This window comes from Monodelphis domestica, chromosome 1 (assembly GCF_027887165.1).
Source record: "Monodelphis domestica isolate mMonDom1 chromosome 1, mMonDom1.pri, whole genome shotgun sequence".
Lineage (NCBI taxonomy): Eukaryota > Metazoa > Chordata > Mammalia > Didelphimorphia > Didelphidae > Monodelphis > Monodelphis domestica.
In genome coordinates this window covers 321,421,135-321,439,504 of record NC_077227.1, presented here as the reverse complement: position 1 = coordinate 321,439,504, position 18,370 = coordinate 321,421,135, and the positions used below count along the sequence as shown (strand labels likewise).

The 18,370-nt window shown below is 35.8% G+C and overlaps 1 protein-coding gene across 19 annotated transcripts in view; it reads left to right on the top strand.

Annotated features, from left to right (window-relative positions):
* WDR20 (WD repeat domain 20) overlaps nt 1-18,370 on the top strand; it is a 130,118-nt gene that overhangs the window by 82,119 nt on the left and 29,629 nt on the right. For 3 of the 19 annotated variants that reach the window (XM_056811242.1, XM_007473536.3, XM_056811241.1), the window contains exon 4: nt 3,214-4,422. The exons of 7 other annotated variants lie outside the window; for them this stretch is intronic. In XM_056811242.1, the coding sequence (XP_056667220.1) occupies nt 3,214-3,273 (60 nt within the window). In that variant the 3' untranslated portion in view covers nt 3,274-4,422. 9 more of the 19 variants (XM_056811245.1, XM_056811239.1, XM_007473545.3 and 6 more) reach the window with 6 other exon arrangements.

Below are 18,370 nucleotides of genomic sequence, written 5' to 3'. Positions count from 1 at the left end.
GGATGTTTTGGCTTTTTTATTTTAAATTATTATATATTATGATACCCAGAGGAGTGTGATACACTGGTGAGTAGTTTAGTTCTCAGGACTCTCATTTTAATATTGTTTCTAAATAAACAGAATGTTGGAGCTCATATGATTGATTGATTGACTGACTGATAAGGGGGGAATAGTTGCTAGGTAGATTTTTCTTATAAAAATTCTGATGCTGAAGACGATGGACCCCAAGTGTTGCTTTAATCCACAGTATTTGGTTGTAATTTATAATGTACCTTATTAGTTATTTAAAGTATTTCTCTCCCAATATTCAGAGTATACTTTGTCAAAATGACAACTTCCTACTTGATAACTTTTATTGTTGGCATTTGTGGTTATAGTATAATCTACTTCATTAAATCTCTAGATAATGAGGATGTGTATGAGTCTAGAGTTAAAATAGCAAATGAAATTACAAAAAGTGAAAAATCTAATGACTTGTATCTCAGTTATTTAGTTAAGACATAACTGATGTGTCGTACACTGGTGCTGCCTGCAACTCTAAAAAGAATTTGCTGGAATCATGTTTCATCCAGGCCTAGTTTTCTGCACACAAAAGGGCTGGATCCATTAACTTTATATTTATGAAACTCCTTAATGACAAGTCTGTTTCTATTACTTTGTAATAGAAAAAAATGTAATAAAAAGTAAAACAGTAAAAGTAATTCTTCTGTATTAAAGCCACAAAGCACTTTTAAATTGTATTTTGTTTTGTTACACATCTCAGAATAATTGTTCCAGGAAAGGGAGGAATATCAATACCATACCTTTTTAAAATATGGTCCTTTGTTCCTAAATGTTAACTGATCCTCGTAGGTAACTTACTAACGACAGACATTTTAGCAGATCTTCAATTTTAGATCAGTCTAAACTTTGTTGTTAGAAAAGTAAGTTAATAACTAACATCATGTGTGTGCAGTTTTGTGCACAGACATTTTTAGAAATCCTGTTTCAAATGCTTCTGAGACATTGAGTATGCAGTTTCAAAATTCAAGATTGGGGTATTTTGTCCACTATGGAAAGTGGTTAATTACAGGTAAGTCCTATTCATACTGAAGTTATCCCGGTCTTTCAAATTCTAATATATTATTGCACATTGATATAAATATAGCATATCCTTTAGCATAATTTAGATTATACCTTCAAAGAGACTGACATTTAGGACCTATTTCTCTGCAATGAAACTAACATTGGCACATAAATATAATTTTTGTTCCTTGGGAATAAAGAGTGAGGGCACAGGCAGAGCAGAGGACTTTTGCCAGGAATATATAATGGAAGGAACAAGCTGAGAATGTTCCCAAAAAAGAAAAGCACTTAAAATTTCAATTTAATCAGAATTTTCAAATACATTACCATGGAATGTTTGGATTTGGGGGTTTTACTTTTGAGTTTTCTTCCCCTTTTGCCAGCGTGCATATCCTTAAATTGCAATAATTTCAACAACCTAGCTTGTGTGTACTGTGTCGTTTTAATCTCTATCACCCCTCTCCCTCCTTACTTTATGTAGCAGAATGGATAAGAATGAAGGAAAAGGGATAGTGGGCTGATCCTCTCCATTATGCATAAATCCAACTGACTCAGGAGTGTAGATTCTTTAATGGGTCATTCAGCAAGTACTTATTAAATACTATGTACCAGCCACTGGTGTTACAAAGAGAAACACATAGTGGATAGATAACAAAGTCACAAAGTGGTCCTGACCTTTCCCTCTGACTTGTGGTCCCCATTTTTTGACAATCATTAAAGCATATCTTCTCCAATCAGGAGGACAGAATATAAATATTCTCCAGGTTCAGAACTAATTTGACTCTACAAATTGTGCAGAAGCAATGAGTGGCTCTTTAACCATTTTCAAAGTGTTTGCAAAAACACTAAGAAGCCAGAGTATATCCTAAATCTTAGGAGACATGGGATATTGTATAGCTTTTGTGAATTTTTTACTAGTTTTTTAAACCTTGAGCTTCCTTTCTGGATATTTGCCCAAAGGCTTTCACATTAATAAACTAGAAAATCTCTTTTGATTGAAATATAAAAATGAAAACACAAGTTGACAAAGAGGAAGTCAGTTGAAAAGCATGTTCAGTTGGCATTTTTTTGTGATCAGACTATAAATACAGAGGTAATAAAACGCAGGTAATTAAGTGAAATACTAAGTTTAAATAAGGATAGGATGGCTTGTTTCTAACCTAAGAGTGAATCACACGTAAGAAAACTACAAATTGTTCATTAGAGCCTAGAGAAATATCTGGCCAGTAGTAATGGCAATTTTGAAGTAATTTGGCATTTCGCTTGTCTCACTGTTTTTGAGTGACTGACTGTTTCCATAATCCCAGCTTAATGTTGATTTTTACCATGCACATTTGGCAAGACTGATTTCTTGGAAGAGGGGATGTATTATGTTTAATTAAAACTTAAACCATCTTCTTTGGTACTTATGGCAAGGAATAGGGAAGTTAGAAGTTTCCATCACTTTACCTCCATCAGTTTGTTTGGAAAGGAAAACCAAAAGACATTGGAAGGAATAGCAAAATAGTATTTTTAAAACAAATAATTTTTAATTACAATTTTACTGTAACTTTTGGGAAAGTATTTTTACTTTCTTTCCATGTATTTTTGTATATGCATTAGAACTTGACATTTTTTAAAGGAGAGAAGTTACATAAATACTGCCCGTTGAAACTTTTGCCTGGGATTAAAAGGATGCTCAGAAGAAGAAAAAAGATAGGAATGAAGCTGTGGCAAAGATTTCCCATACTTTTACTTTAGAATAAAACTCAAATACCTTTGAGAAATGGGAGGGGGGAAGAAATAAAACTTTCTGTAGGTGTACTGACACATACACGTACCTACAATTCATACTAGGAAAATGTTTGAAATTCATTTTAATTACTTTCTGTTGTATAGCAGAAAATGCCCTAGATCGGGAATAACTATTTCACTCCTTGCGGCATGTAGTAAACCTTGAGAAATTGCTCTCAAGTTGATTAGAATCACTTACTTGTAATGATACTGAAGTTGTTTTCTCCTGTTCACAACTTCCTGTGACCTCTTGACTTTGGAAAAAAAAAGGTTTGGTTTCCATGTTGAGGCAAGCTTTCAGGTATCACCAGAAAAAATGCCAAAGGGCTTAATTAAGGCAGGCTGGTAACTTGCAGAAATAAACTTCCTTTTCAGAACTCTGTCAATGAAACGATATTGGATTGTCCAGAGAAGAACTATAAGCAACTTTTTTGAACTCCAATGTTTTCAGATTTAAGATGGATGTGGTACAGTATCATGTTTCAGTATAATAAAGAGTTTTTGCTCAAAGTGCTTAAACCATATCCAAGTACTTCATGCTATAAGTGTTGTTGAATTTGGAAGAACAATTTGCCTATTTTTCTATTATAAAAGGGTGTTTCTCCCTGACAGGTGATGTTTTCAGTGTTGATACTTCAAATTCCCAGTTGTCATTTTTATTTCTCAACAAAAGATTTTCTGTATAAACCGTAGGCATAATACAATTAAAATGAATCATTGTTGTATGATCTGGTGACAAAAAATGGAAACTTCTGCAGCCTTGTGTATATAATTGGGGGGGGGGGGAGCCAATGCCTTCCTCATACCCTTCATATCAGGCTAAATCAGGACTAATAGTTATCATTTGTGTCAGAGTAAAACACTTATTGCTTCAATTAAAGCCAAAAATACAGCATGACCTTGTGGTATAGATAAAGGATGATGGAGGTTAATAACCTCACTGGCTCTCAGCAACTATAGAATTTTCCCTATATTCAACTGTGACCTTTGAAACTTGGTAACCTATTTTAAAACTGTATGATATGCCCCTGCCATAGGAGAAAGCTATTAAATTGGTGTTATGAATATTTTATTCAGTGCATATGTTACATGAAATCCAGGTCATCACTAATTTGCTGTCTTACAGCTTGAGTGTGAATCTTAACACACAAGATTCTTCCTGCATTTTTTCCTGTATCTTGAGTTTGTTCAAGACTGCTAATGGTGATACTGTACAAAACCTGTATTGATATTTACAGTGAAAATCAAAAGTAAATTCAAATGTATTTTCTTTTTTTTACATTTTCATCCAATTTCTTGACAACTTGAATAAATTTCATAAGGAGCCTTTCTAACATAAGATATTGGTAAATTAAGTTCTTAACTGTTGCAATAATTAATGAAGCTTTAATAATATTAGTATTGTTGGTACTTTTTTAGTTTTTAAAAAACATCATGTTTCTGTTTCACACAGCTTTGTTTTTTAGCTGTTCAACTGTCTTTATTACAGCTAAAGAACCTTACTAAATACTTGATAATTACAGAATACTTTGGGGTTGTCCACTGTATTATGACATTAAATAAAATGTGTGAATGAATTATAAATGTAGATAATTTTCAAGTCATTTTCCTATCTAAGCTTGAAAATCTGAGTAAATCCATAAAAAAAACTTTTTTCACACTGGGTAAAATAAAGGCCCTTATCAGTTCAATTAAAAAAAAAATAGGCACAAGCATTGTTACCACCTAGTTTGATTTAGAATTTTTAACATTTACTTAAAATTGTTGAAATTGCATCAGAAAGTTTTTTTATGCCTTTATCAGTACAAAATCAAATAGAGAAAAATCTGATTAAAAATTGAAATTTTCAACTGTTATATTAAATCTAATTTTCATTATTATAGACTGAACCTTGAATTCTAAGTTCAGTGACAATATAGTTTTTTGTTGGTATTTGATTTCACAAATCCAAGCATGGATGATTAGGTTCTCTTCAGCCAAGCAAAAGCTGAAATGGGGACATTTTAATGGTTTTCACTCTACAGGAGCTCTTTTCCTATGAGGATTTCCTTCTATTTTCCTTCTCACATGGCCTTGAATTAAATTTGCTTGACACTATTTTTCAAGATACATACTGTAGTAGAAGCAGCCTCTGCCTAAAAAAACTAGAAAACATTTCTATTTTAGAAGCCAATGTATAGATAGGGAAAGGAAAGAATTCCCATTTTCATGGTTTTAATAAACTGTAGACAGTTATTTCTGTTATCTTGCTATGAAATGTTGTCCACTCACTCTCAACAGACATAATTGAACTGGGCAGCACCCTGGGACCTCCATCCCTGAATGCTTCAATGCAGGAGTTCCAGGCCTACACTCACACAAGTCACCATCAAAGATTCCACTGAGGTAAGGGAAGGCTAGCATGGAGAGAAGAATGACCTTTCATGGAAATAAAATTCCCACTTTATTTTCAGTACTCAATTTCATAAAATTTCTATAACACTGGGCCCAAATTTGGCAGTTGTGGTCTCTCTTCTATTTCCGTCTCAAGTCCTGTTTCTTTGGAAAAGTGGCAAAATCCAAGTTTGCCCCATCCTCGGGGGTGAAATGTTTTTTCTCCTTGTGATCTAAAACCATAGCATTTATCATAAACTTTTATTTGAGAAGCTCACAAATCTTCTGTACCACCCTACATTTAAATAGTGGTAAATTCAGCCCAGTTTCTGTTCTGGCCCATCTCTTTCTTATTCTCTTCCTGAGAGATCTTAAGACCAGAAAAGGTATCAGATACATAGCTGCTCTAAGGGTAGGTCTTACTAATCCATAGCTACCATAGTCCTATCATTCTGGTTCCATACATATTTCAAGCTCTGATATTCAAATTCCCACATCTTTTTTCTTTTCACCATTTCAGTCACTGTCAACAGTATTTAATAGTTGGATATATTGAGTCTAGAACAGCTACCTTATTGCCCGTAAAGTGTTTTTAAACATCTGTCCCCCTTCCCAATAGCACTTAATTGTTAGAGGTTTAGTTCAAGAATCTGTAATTTCATTGGTTTTGATCTCCCCACCAGCACGTTCATTTCCCAGATTTTGATTGACTGATATATCTTATTATTGGATCTTTAAGAACTGCAGTTGTCAAAAGACTCATTGTCACCCTATAGCCAACCTCAAGACTTTCCATGCTATTCACTACTAGACTTAAAGATCAAAGCTTTCCCAACTTAGGACCTGAATTCCACTGCCATAGTCTTAGAAAACTTAGATCACTGCTCTGGTAGGACTGTGGTGAGGAAAGATCAAACCTGAACAAAACTGTTTTGGAAATCTCTAATGCAATTCTATTTGGAAATGGTTCGAGAAAGATGAAAATACAGATAACTGTTTTCGCACCCTGTTTTGGTGCTTAGACTTCCTGTTTAACTTATCAGCACTGATTAGCTAAAGACCTACCCTAAGTGGGAAGAGGTTCATCTGAGTGTTGACCATGGGGGAAAGAATTTTTTCAGATCCTTAAAAAATTAAGTTTCTAAAAAAGGCTGGCAACTCTGTTCTGAGGGTAAAATTTGGGTGACACTAAAGTTTTGTTACAAAACTATTTCTTAAAATAGTCTTCTAAAATAGCTACCTAGTTTCTCGCTGTATCTGCTCAAGGGAAAGTAGCAAATTGAAGCAAACATTTAGGTAGTTAGCTTAATTTGTTTCATTTGGGAGCACAGATGGACAATAGACTGAATCCAAACAGGCCCTCTTACATAATAGGATTAAGTTAGACGTGTGAAAGGCGAGGTGAGAAAATGGAATAGCACCACTGAATTACTGAGCTTTAGTTTCTTCTGTAAAATGAGGATCTCTATCCCACCTAAGACTAATGTGAAGAAAGCATTTTGTAAAAGTTAACGCCCTATGTTGTTGCTATGTGTGGCCTTGGTGAGCTGTAGATGGTTCTATGGAAAGGTTATTTATCAGTTGGTAAATGTGTACACTGCACCTTTGCCAAGCACTTCCCCATAAATTTTCGTTTTGGCATGGTGTATTATTACATAACTTAGCACAACTTCTGAAAGTGCTTATTTGCCATGTTAGAGAATTTAGCCTCCAATGTTCAGTTGAGTTTACTGGGTAATAGAGCTAACACAAAAGATAAGCAAGATATGGCCCATACCTCCAGGAAATTAACATCCAGAAGTCAGGAATAAAATATGACCTTACTATAAGGTCAGAAGAAAGATATATAGTAGTATGGCTATTTATTTGGTTAGTGGGGATCATAGAGAATTCTAGCTCTCAGAAAACCATGAAGTTTTTCCACACCAGCCCAACCTGAAATTAGATTTACCTCAAGCACTTCCCCTTATTTTAAACTTCCTTTCCCCAATTACACTGTGTATCATATTATTTGTATACATATCATATACCTTCCTCCCTTGTTACATAAGCTCAAGAGCAAGGACTGTTCTCTTTTGATTTGGGGTCTATCCCCAAGCCAGTAACCAAAGGAGCCTTGCTTGTAATAATCCCCTAATAAACACTGAATTGAGAGGATTACGATCAGGGCAGTTTAGATGAGGTTTGTTCTGTCCAAAATTTGTCTTATCAGTTTTTATAAAAGTGTTTTTTTGTTTAGGTGACTAAGTTCCATGCAATTCGTTTTTGTTTTTTTTTTGTTTTAATCTTGAAAAAATATATATATATATATATGTATATATATATATATTTTAGGAGGCAGCTAGGTGAATCAGTGGATTGAGATCCAGGCCTAGAAAGAGATCCTAGGTTCAAATCTGGCCTCAGACACTTCCCAGCTGTGTGACCCTGGGCAAGTCACTTAACCCCCATTGCCTAGCCCAGCCCTTATTGCTCTTCTGCCTTGGAACCAATACACAGTATTGATCCTAAGACATGTCAGTAAAGGTTTTTTGTTTTGTTTTTAGTATATCAGCATAGGGTAAAGAGTTTGGGGCTTTTATTTTAATACTTAACTACAAGGTTGTGTCATTGAGTTTTGCAAATGGCATCCTGTTTTATCAGATTCATACATATTTATCATTCATTAATTTAGATGTAAAGAACAGAGTATTCCAGTTGAGAAACCTGGATTCTAGTTCAGGCAGATTACTGCCCCTATCAGGATCCCATTTTCTACCTCCATAAAATGAGGTGATAAAGCTATTTAATACCCAAGGGGTTTGTATAGTCTACAACTTAAATGTTTAGAATTCGACAGTCTCAGAACACTCAGAATTTCAGAATAGAAGCACTATTTGCCAACATAGTACAAATTCAATTAACCAGAACTCCCAAGCAAGAGTAAGAAAATGAGTACATATTTGAGAAAGCAAATAATTCCAGACTAGGACTTGTAGACTGTATAAATTCATCCTAACCTCTTGTGCTTTTTTTTTTTTAACTACATAATGTACAGTGGACATTGCAGGTGGCGTAGTGGTTCTCAAAGGATGGGCCACAAGTTCTGCTGGGTGTACAGCTGCTCCTCCCACACTGTGCAGTTTCCATAATCTTCAGCCCCCAACTGATGCTCCACCCAGCTGCAGTTGACTGCTTACTCTTCCCAGCTTTTGTGGGCCAAGCATTGTGAGCCCCAGAGAAGCAAAAAGAGGTTGGGAGTGAAGAGAAAGGAGAAAAGCAGAGGCATCTTAAGGGCCAAGTAGTGATGACAAATTGACTGGGACTCTTTGTTGCCAACATAAACATTTAATGTTCCATAGTACCTCATGACAAAGAGCTAAAAATCTTTTCCCCCCTCCTTTTTAACCCTTACCTTCCGTCTTAGAATCAATACTTTGTATTAGTTCCAAGGCAGAAGAGCAGAAAGGACTAGGCAATGGGGGTTAAGTGACTTATCTAGGGTCACACAGCTAGGAAGTGTCTGAGGTCAGGTTTGAACCCAGGACCTCCCATCTCTGGGTCTGGCTCTCAATCCACTGAGCCACCCAGCTGCCCCTGTGAGCTAAAAATCTTAAAAACCACTGGTTTAGACAGATAACTTTGAGGTCCTGCAAATATAAAAGATGACATTTTAGGCATAAGAGTTCCACAGAGATACAAAATGTGGAATGACCACTGGGCAGTGAATTAGGAGGTGTGTTCTCCTCCTGTTGTCACCAATACATTATAGGACACAATGTGTATGAGTGGCCTAATTTCTCCAGGCCTCATGCGTCTCATCTCAATATGGAGACACATGATCTCTAGTGTTCTGTGGTCTAAGTATTTTCTCCTAAGGCATCAATGTGACCAACACATTTTAAAAAGATTTTTAGCAAGGAAATCCTTTGCCTAACCTTCAATAAACAGAACATCCCATTCTCGTAACATTTTGGTTGAGACTTTACTATATATAAGCTTAACATCTTAAATTATATGAATTCAGTAAAATTGATGTTTAGGTCATTTTAGCATTAATTTTACAATTAAATTTCTGGACTCGAAAGTTCTGTCGAGATATATTTACATTATTTTAACATTTCTACAGAAAAAATATCAATTAGAAAAGGCCTCATTAAATGGCAGAAGTGGGAAAGATTTTTTAAAAAGCATCTAGTTCTTATTTTACAGATGAGGAAATTGAGGAAGTATATTGGTGGTGGAGCCAGTACTAGAACACAAAACTCATGGTTTGTAGTCCAAATGGAGAGAGGGGAAATGAAAACAGAAATTATGCCCAAATCTGACTTACGGCAAAAATTATAAATGTGTTGTTCTCTGGAGTCTTCTATTTCTATTTTTTATATCTTTTAAAATTTAGAAGTACCAGATTCTCATATAGTATTTGGTTGCTAATGGCTAAGCATGCCTCAAAATCAAGTTCTTTTCACATTGATATAAACCAAAACTGTGATCTAAAATGAAGTTTCTAGCAACATTCCCTCCCCCAAAATTCAGCTGTACAAATAGTAATTAAAAATCATACTTATATAGTGCTTTAACGGTCCTATATCGGTTACCTTATTCCTCAATTAAACTGGTTGAAATTGTAATAAGTGCTTTGCATATCCTTTTTTTAATGTGCTTTGCCTAATATTTTCTAGTTTATCAAATGTATTCTCATTTGATCATCAGAATGGGGTGAGGAGGTAGCAATCAGATAGTAAATTCTGGGGAAGATTGCAATCCAATTCTGGCTCTGGATCCAGCGTGTATGTATGCTATACTGTAGTGCAATTCAGTTAGCAATCATTTTATTAAGTGTGTGCCTGCTACATACCACACACTCGGCTAGACCCTGGGGTATGAAGACAAAAATTAAACTGGCCCTGCACTCAAGGACCTTGTTCATCATACTACTGTACATATCTAAGCCTACGTAAAAGACTACATTGCTGAGGGTGGGGGGAGTGAGATGAGGTGGTGAGGTAGGCAGAAACCATTCCCAGGCATCCCTTGTAGTACCTATGGGTTTGACATGTAGACATGCAAAAGAGTTGTTGAATAGATGAATAGGCTTTAAGTGATGTACCTATTCAGTTTTATAACCCTGTGGCTTATTATTAATCAGCAAGCCTCTAGTAAGTGATCTTTGCTTTAAGTGCTGGAGATTCAGATACCAAAATGGCTGGCAGGAACTTAGACTGAAGCTCAGAGAGGGAAGTGACTTGCCCATGGTCACATAGCTTATGAGAGGCACCGTTGGGAGAAGCATTCTTTCTTGTCTTTATTCTCTTCTGCTTTCTCTACAACCCTCCCCTAATTCCTAAACCAATACTTCCTTGTATGTACGTGACAGTAATGAATGTTTTTCCTTAAAATTATTGCTGTATCAGCTGATATGCATGTTTGAGACAAATGACAAATTGGGTAGGAAAAAAGGGAAGAAATATGCCATCTTCAGGGAGATAGGTAATCTTGATGAATTGTCTCCAGCTTTACTACCACTGATTAATCTTGAAATCATGTTGGGGGGGGGGGTTCAGTTTCACCATCATATCCTCACAAGCTTTCCCTTTTAGGTAACACTTTTTGTTTTCAATTGACACTTTAAAAACCATAGGCATTGCCTGAATATCAGGTATAATTATGCCATTTTGAATTTTTATTTCTTATTCTTCAGGATTAGTATCATGAACAGTACTAGTGAATGTCACAATTCCTTAGTTTATGTTCTCTTATAGTCAGAATTTATACTTTTTTTGAGGAATTGCTATGGGTATGTATACATATATGTGTGTGTATATATATATATATATATATATATACACACACACATTCTGTGAAGAAATAGATATAACTGATGTCCTAAACTTTAAACTCAAAGAATCTCAAAGTTGGGGAGAACCTCAAAGGCCAGATGACTTTAGCTTCTATTTTGAAAACTTTAAGTGATGGAATACTCTTTAAAATACCAAAGATTAAAAAAAAAAAGGAGGTGGCAGCTGGGTGGCTCAGTGGATTGAGAGCCAGGCCTAGAGGTCCTGGATTCAAATGTGACCTCAGACACTTCCTAGCTGTGTGACCCTGGGCAAGTCACTTGACCCCCATTGCCTAGCCCTTACCACTCTTCTGCCTTGGAACCAATACACAGTATTGATTCCAAGACAGAAGGTAAGGGTTAAAAAATAAAATAAAGATATTGCCATTATATGCATACTATAAAAGCAAAACGGTGAGAAGAGCATTGGCTTCCAAGTGTGTGTTCATGTCTTGGCAATATTAATTTACTAGATCTCTGTGGGTATCTAAACCTTTCTAAACCCCATTTCCTCATGTGTAAAATAGGAATAATATTTGTGCCACCTACTTCATGGTAATTGTGAGGATTAAATGAAATTATGGACATGTGTTCTTGGTCTTATACTCATGGAAACTTGAAAGGTAACTTGGCATGATTGTTAGAGGCCTGGCATGGCATGTTAGAGGCTGGGAAGACTGGTGCAGTGCCAGAGGGAGAGCCAGGAAGACCTCAATTCAAATTCCCATCTCAGACTATAGGCATGTAACCTTAAGCCTTAACTTCCCTGAGTTTTCTCATCTCTAAAATGGGGTGGGGAATGGGGATGGAATTAATGCCCTCTAAAACTTTTCCAGCTCTAAATCTGTAATTCTGTGACCCAGGTAATTCTCTAAAAGACTAATTCACAGTCATTGCTGATCTTGGTCTGCATTCATGAAAGTTGTTTCTGCATGTTCCTCATCCAAAGGAAATCCCTAGGTCTAGACCTTTTAAAACTAAGTTATTTATTATTTAATTAAAGTAGGACAAGCACAGTATTATAATTATTGCTATTATTATCTTCAATGATTTAAGCATCCAGGATCTTATTTTGAGTTTAGGGTTTTTTTTCTCTCAACTTCTAAAATTAGAGATAAAGTTTATTTGTGTTTGTTTCTCTTTGACCTGCTATCCAAATACAAGGCTTTTAGGAAGAAAATTGCCAATTGATAATCAAAGATTTAAGTCTTTGTGTCTTTTATAGGAATTGCATTACACTGAAGGGTTACATTATATGCAGATGAAAGAGGTACATTCTAAAAATGAACCACATTGCCTGTTTAACATGTGATGAAATCCTCAATTATCCAGAAAATCTCTCCTGCTAATTGACATTCTCTAGGAATTACAATCTGGAAAGACAGGTAGCAGGAGAAGCTAGCTAATGACTTAGTTACAGTATTGCTTGGTGACCTTGGGCACGTAATTTCATCTCTTGAACCTGTTTCTTTATCTATCCCAAATTGGGACCAACTATCCTGTCCTCTCCTTCATGACATTGTTAGAGACATGAAATGAAAAGCACTAGTAAACTGAAGCAAGTACTATAAAAATGAATTCTTGTTAATATCTTAGTGTAGAGAAGTTAATAGATGTGGTAAAAAGAATCCTGCATTTAGAGTTAGGACAAAGTCCCTCGCTTCCTGAGCCGTGCTCCCTTTTAAGCAAGGTGACCTTTGGGCCTCGTTCGAGTCAGAATTTGGGCTCAAGTCCTTTCCAGGGCTAAGCCTTCTAAGGCTTCTAAGATCATGTTCTGTCAAAGGTGGCATACAGAGTTCAAATTCTTTTAGCGACACTTTGTAGCCATGAGAGCCTTTGGTAAGGTAGAACTACTCTCAGCCTTGTAAGACTGTAAAGCACTTTGCAAAGCTATAAATGCTCTTATCATCGTCGTCACTCATTTTGATGGTACTTTGCTTGCTCACAACAATTCTGAGGTCTGATATGTAACATACATCACTATTTTATAGTGGCAGAACATGAGGCTCCCAGAGGTGAACTGTTAAGTAATTTGCTCACAGCTAAGGAGGCAGAATTAGTTTGTTTGGTTTTTTGTTTATGAGGCTAACGGCCTTAAGTGACTTGCCCAGAGGCACATAACTAGTAAGTGGCTGAGGCTGGATTTGAACTTGGGGGTCTTCCTGACTTCAAGTCTAGCACTCTCTCCACTGCACCACCAGCTGCCCAGAGGTAGAATTGAAACCTTGGTCTCCTCATTCCTGAATTCCAAGGGGACAGGAGGTGCTGCCCATCCTGCCACTGACCAAGCCCCTGGGTGCCTGTCCCCTCAGTAAATTTTTCTCTCAAAACAATAAGGATAAGTGACAAGATATGTAAAAATAGTTTCTTAGGAAGAAGGTGCAACCTGCATTGAAGGTAGACACACCAATGCTGCTCCAAAAAAGGAAGAGACCTGGGAGTGGTACATACTTCTGGCTTGTAATGGAGAATGTTGAATCAGTAGTACTCTTCTGGTGCTGGGTGGGCAGCTAGGTGGCACCTTTTCAAAAAATTTTCTTCCCAGAAGTCGAGAGCATCTCTTAACATAGATTTATCCACTTCTTCCTGAAGCACTTAACAGATTTAGCTTGCTTTGAAAAGGGATGATGGTGGGGGAGGAGGGATGGTTCTGTCTGGCTTTATCCCAGTTGGCTCACTTCTCCTTTATAAGAGTTTCTAAAACAACTCTATTTTTGATAATCTATTCATTTTTCTTTTAGGCACAAGTCCTTAATTTTACATACATACGTGTGTGTATACACACATGTATATATGTATGTATATATACATAGACCTGAAACATCCTACAAATTCCCATACCATATTCTGGGTAAATGTGTCTTAAAATGCTCAAGAGATTCTCCAAGAACATGTAATTTATTATTTCCTTAAGATATTCCTTATTTCAGAAACATTTTATTGTAGAAATTCTTGGCCAGATGTTTACTTTGGGGCTTGCTTGAGGCCATTTTGTTTGGGCAAATATGCAGTTCTTTGATTTAGTTGCATTGATCACTTAAAACCATTTTTCCTCAGATTTCTATTGACCAAGATGAACTATCAGATTTCTTGTGCTGAGCTTCATAAAGGAGATTTTATATTTCAAATGTACATTTCATATATATTACCTTCCTGTAGTTAGAATTCAGAAAGCCAAGTTCTCTGCATCTCCTCTAGAAGCCAACAAGCCTTCTCCAGGCTTGTTGGGGAACTAGAAAGTGCAGCTTTCTTTATCCACCTATCCTGATAGATTTCATCACATCTGACTTGGTGGATCTGAGTTAGCTGGAGAGAATTTAGTTGGGCTAGGTTTTGAGACTCATTACCACCAATCCAGAAATGTGTTCTTTTGGTTTAGAAGTCAGAACAGGGTTCTTTCCTTTTCTCAGTAGTGGTTCCTGGGTTCTTGGATCTGAGAGGAAAAGAGCTCCTATAGATTCTGAAGAGGTGTCAAATTCTACATTCCAATTGGTATTTGCTTCCTGGTCTTGTCTAGATTAAAGGATCTAAGTTACAGGAACCTAACTTTCAGGTAAGAAATGATCTGTACATAAAATTACTTAAGTGGTAGCATAACTGTAGTCCCACTGGTTACCTAGAACAAGGTGCATGTAACTTTGTCAATGAATGCTGTTCAGGTTTAGCTGGCCCTTTTATCTGTTTCAAATCCCAAATGTGGGAAATAAGTACTGTGCCTGGCATGCTTTAAAATGTCTTAGCGTGTAAACAGTACTTTAGTACTTTTCAGGCCGGCCTTAAAGAATCAATGAGTTTATGTGCCTAAAATGGAAAATATACAACTTGAGTGCTATGCTCTTATAAAAGTGTTAAATTCAGTAAATGAAAGATCAAGATCTAACTGTACATCATATACCAAAATAGTGTAGTAGCCATTTATTTTGGAAAAGATTAACATGCTTAAGTTTATTTAAAATGATACCTACCTGAAGTTAGAGAAATTTAACATGGGTCTCGTTTTCTCCCTGTTTGTTATAAATCAACATGATTAGTGTTGGAACAGTTGGAGCCACACAGTCCCATTGGTTTGCAGGAGTTTCAGGCATCCCATCCCATTAGTTTTATTTCAAAAAGCCCATCTTCTGTTCTAACCCTTAATGTTTCAGTTGTTGGCACTGACTTTTGAACTCATTGCCCTATTTTTACATTCACCAAAACCTATCTTATCCAAGAAGAAGCACTGGCTTGTTCTCTAATTATTAAACAAACCCTTTATATCTGCCGCCCCCTCCCCCCCCCAAAAATCCACAGTTATTTGTTATATATCACACTGAAACGTGCTTGAATGGTATTCTTCTCATGAGAGAAAACAGTTACAATTAATACATATCTGGAATTGCCTCTATTCCATATTACCCATTTATTTGTGAGGTCAGTTGTGAACTGTTTACTCATGTGTCTCATTTCACTCATGAACAGTTCACTACTGGTGAAAAGGAAGGAAATGGCTTATTTTGGAGGACAAAAAGCAGATAGTTTTGCTGTAAGAGCCATCTCTTTCATGGGCCTTAATCTCACTTTCTCCCAAAAGATGAGCAATTTCTTTTCTTTTCTCCAGGAAAATTAGATGGAAAGTATTAGATATGCATAGGTTTGGGAGCCTGTTAAATTTTGTTACTTAGTAGTTATGAATTTAGTGATCTGTGAAGGAATATAACTTGATGAAAAAAATGGAACTATCTAATAAAATGATGGTCACTGATATAAAATTGACCTGTTAATTAAGATGTTGGAAAAATATCCTAGTATAAATTTGTTCTTCCATGCTGGGTTCTTTTGCTGGATTAATGTAAACTGCTTTGTTTGCAGGGTTTATTGTCATCCCAAAACCAGGCCAATTCTCCAAGTGGAACTGTAGTATAGTCATCCCACTACTACGAACAAAACCCACCCCAGGACAAGGAATAATGACAAGGGCACCAAGAGCTGCTCTCTTCAGCCACAGAGCGTCGACATTTCTAAAATGGCCGAATGTAAACCTGGAATTCTGGGAATCATAGTGTGGTACAGAAGAAGAATATCATAGGCCCTTTTTTCCAGTATCATTTCCTTGGCTGCTTACCCAAAGAATTTTCTGTTTTAAAACAATTCTTTGGTGATGCAGTTAAAATGAGAAACTAGGTTTTCTTGCTTAAAGTTCAATGTAATGAAAACACATATAATTATATATAGATATGTACATACATATATATACATAGTGTAAAATAAAATGTTTCTTGGACAGAAATATCCTCAAGTTCAATTGTTATCAGATAGTACTTTAACCATTGTTTGTTTTTTGCACTGATTTTTTTATACTTGAGGTGGTAAGAAGACAACTTGGAATGCACTCAGAGAGTCATTTTTCTGACTTCAATATATAATTCAGGAAGATGGATGCTGCAATCATAGATTTGTTTTAAAATTGCACTTAAAATAGTTTAATGATAGTAGAGTACTTTCAATATGGGTAAATGGACTTCCCAGCAATGCTAAGATATGGAGATAAATCCTTTGTATCTATTAAACCTTTATTTTAATAATAATGTTTCTAATTGCAATCATCTCTGTATTATATGTATAAATGTAATTCAGTGATTGGGGAAAATGGCTTTCACCTAGTAATTTTCATCATCATTTAAGAATATTTCTAACTCAGAAAAAAACATTAATATTAAACTATTTTTAAATATACAGCCTGTTTATTTTCTGTTAAATTAGCTCAATTTTGATGTAACCAGACTTTTGTTGAATTAAATGTTTGGCTAAAAATTATCTTATTCCTTGAACACCTTGTCCTCTCCAGGCCTTTATATTTCCATATTACTGCAGCTTTTCAGGAAAACTACTAATTCTATATACTGACTTTATTCTCCAGAACTCAGTCTCTACTTTCCTTCCTTCTGTTCTTTTCTACCAGGATGACTTTGTGTGTTATGACATAGAATCTTCACAGACTTTGTGGTATTTCTTTTTTAAGCTCACCATTCAACTCCTCTGACATTAATCCTTATGTGTAAAGATCTATAATCATAGTTGGCTACATACATCTTATGAGGTCAAAAATTTGATCACAACTATAAGGTCAATTTGCATTTGGAAATCTTACAGAAATCTAAACATGATTAAGGATTAAGCATAAAGGTGCTTTTCATACTGATCAAGTATAATATGATCCAAGATGTCTGGTTCTTTCTCAGGTCTAATTTTTTTTTTCTATTAAGCCAATTAAATTGCATACAAGTGACCCTTTATCTCAGGTTCTCTCCAAATATATTTGTAAAATATACTCCAGAAAAAAATTGTCACTCCAGCAACTGCCAAGTAGAAAAATATTTCTCATTAAAAAAAGTCATTATACAATTATATCTTTTGGGGTGTTTATTTGGTAAAAGCCTAAACCATAAAGCAACAAAACCATATAAAACATGTATTTGATTTGATGTTAGTAGGATCATTTATCACCCTAAGTGAAAGAAAATACCTAGAAGTGATAAGGATTTTCATGAATTAAAAATACAGGATGTGTGGTGCTACACTGCATTCCTTAAAATATGGAACAGGGCAAAGGCCTTTGTGATTCTATCAGTGCCACACTAGGTCTTAAGGGTATGGGCTGATGGATTCCAAGTTTCCCTTTAACAACTAAGTATGCTACTCCTCTTCATGGATCAGAAGTCCACAGATTTGCCTACATCTCCCTTTCTCTTTAAGGAAAAGTATATAGATCAAATAGTGACTGAGCAAGCTCATCCTACTGCTCTCCTCACCTGTGTGGGAACTTGGGCTTCCATTCCAGGGTGGGTAAATGGGTCACTCTTAGTCCTAGGACTTCTGCACAAAGTAGACTATTGTTGTCTTACTGAAGATGCAAGGCTGAAAATTAAGAGATGGGTTCAGATTCTAAATACTCAAAATTTTAGTATCATTACTACCTAAACACTGGAATGAAGGCTGTGTTAAGAATTTAATGTGTGACGTTTTTAGTCAAAGTATTGCAGGATTTATTTTACAGGTGGAGCAATTACAGTTGCTTCTGGATGTTACAATATTTACTACACATTAGAAAACAGCTACTATGAAAGACAAGAGGAATAGAAGAATGTCTTCTGGGTTATTTGGTATTTTGTAGCTTGTACCATGTGACAAATCATCTTTGATGTCTTTTGACAAAAGCAACACCAGCATTTAAAGAAGCATGAGATTACCAACAATTTAAAGAAAATCTTAAGCATGCCTCTTTCCCCTTCCCCCTCCCAAACCTGGCTCAACTCAAGTTTTTCAACTACCAAGTAGAATGATGTCTTAGTTGGATTTTGG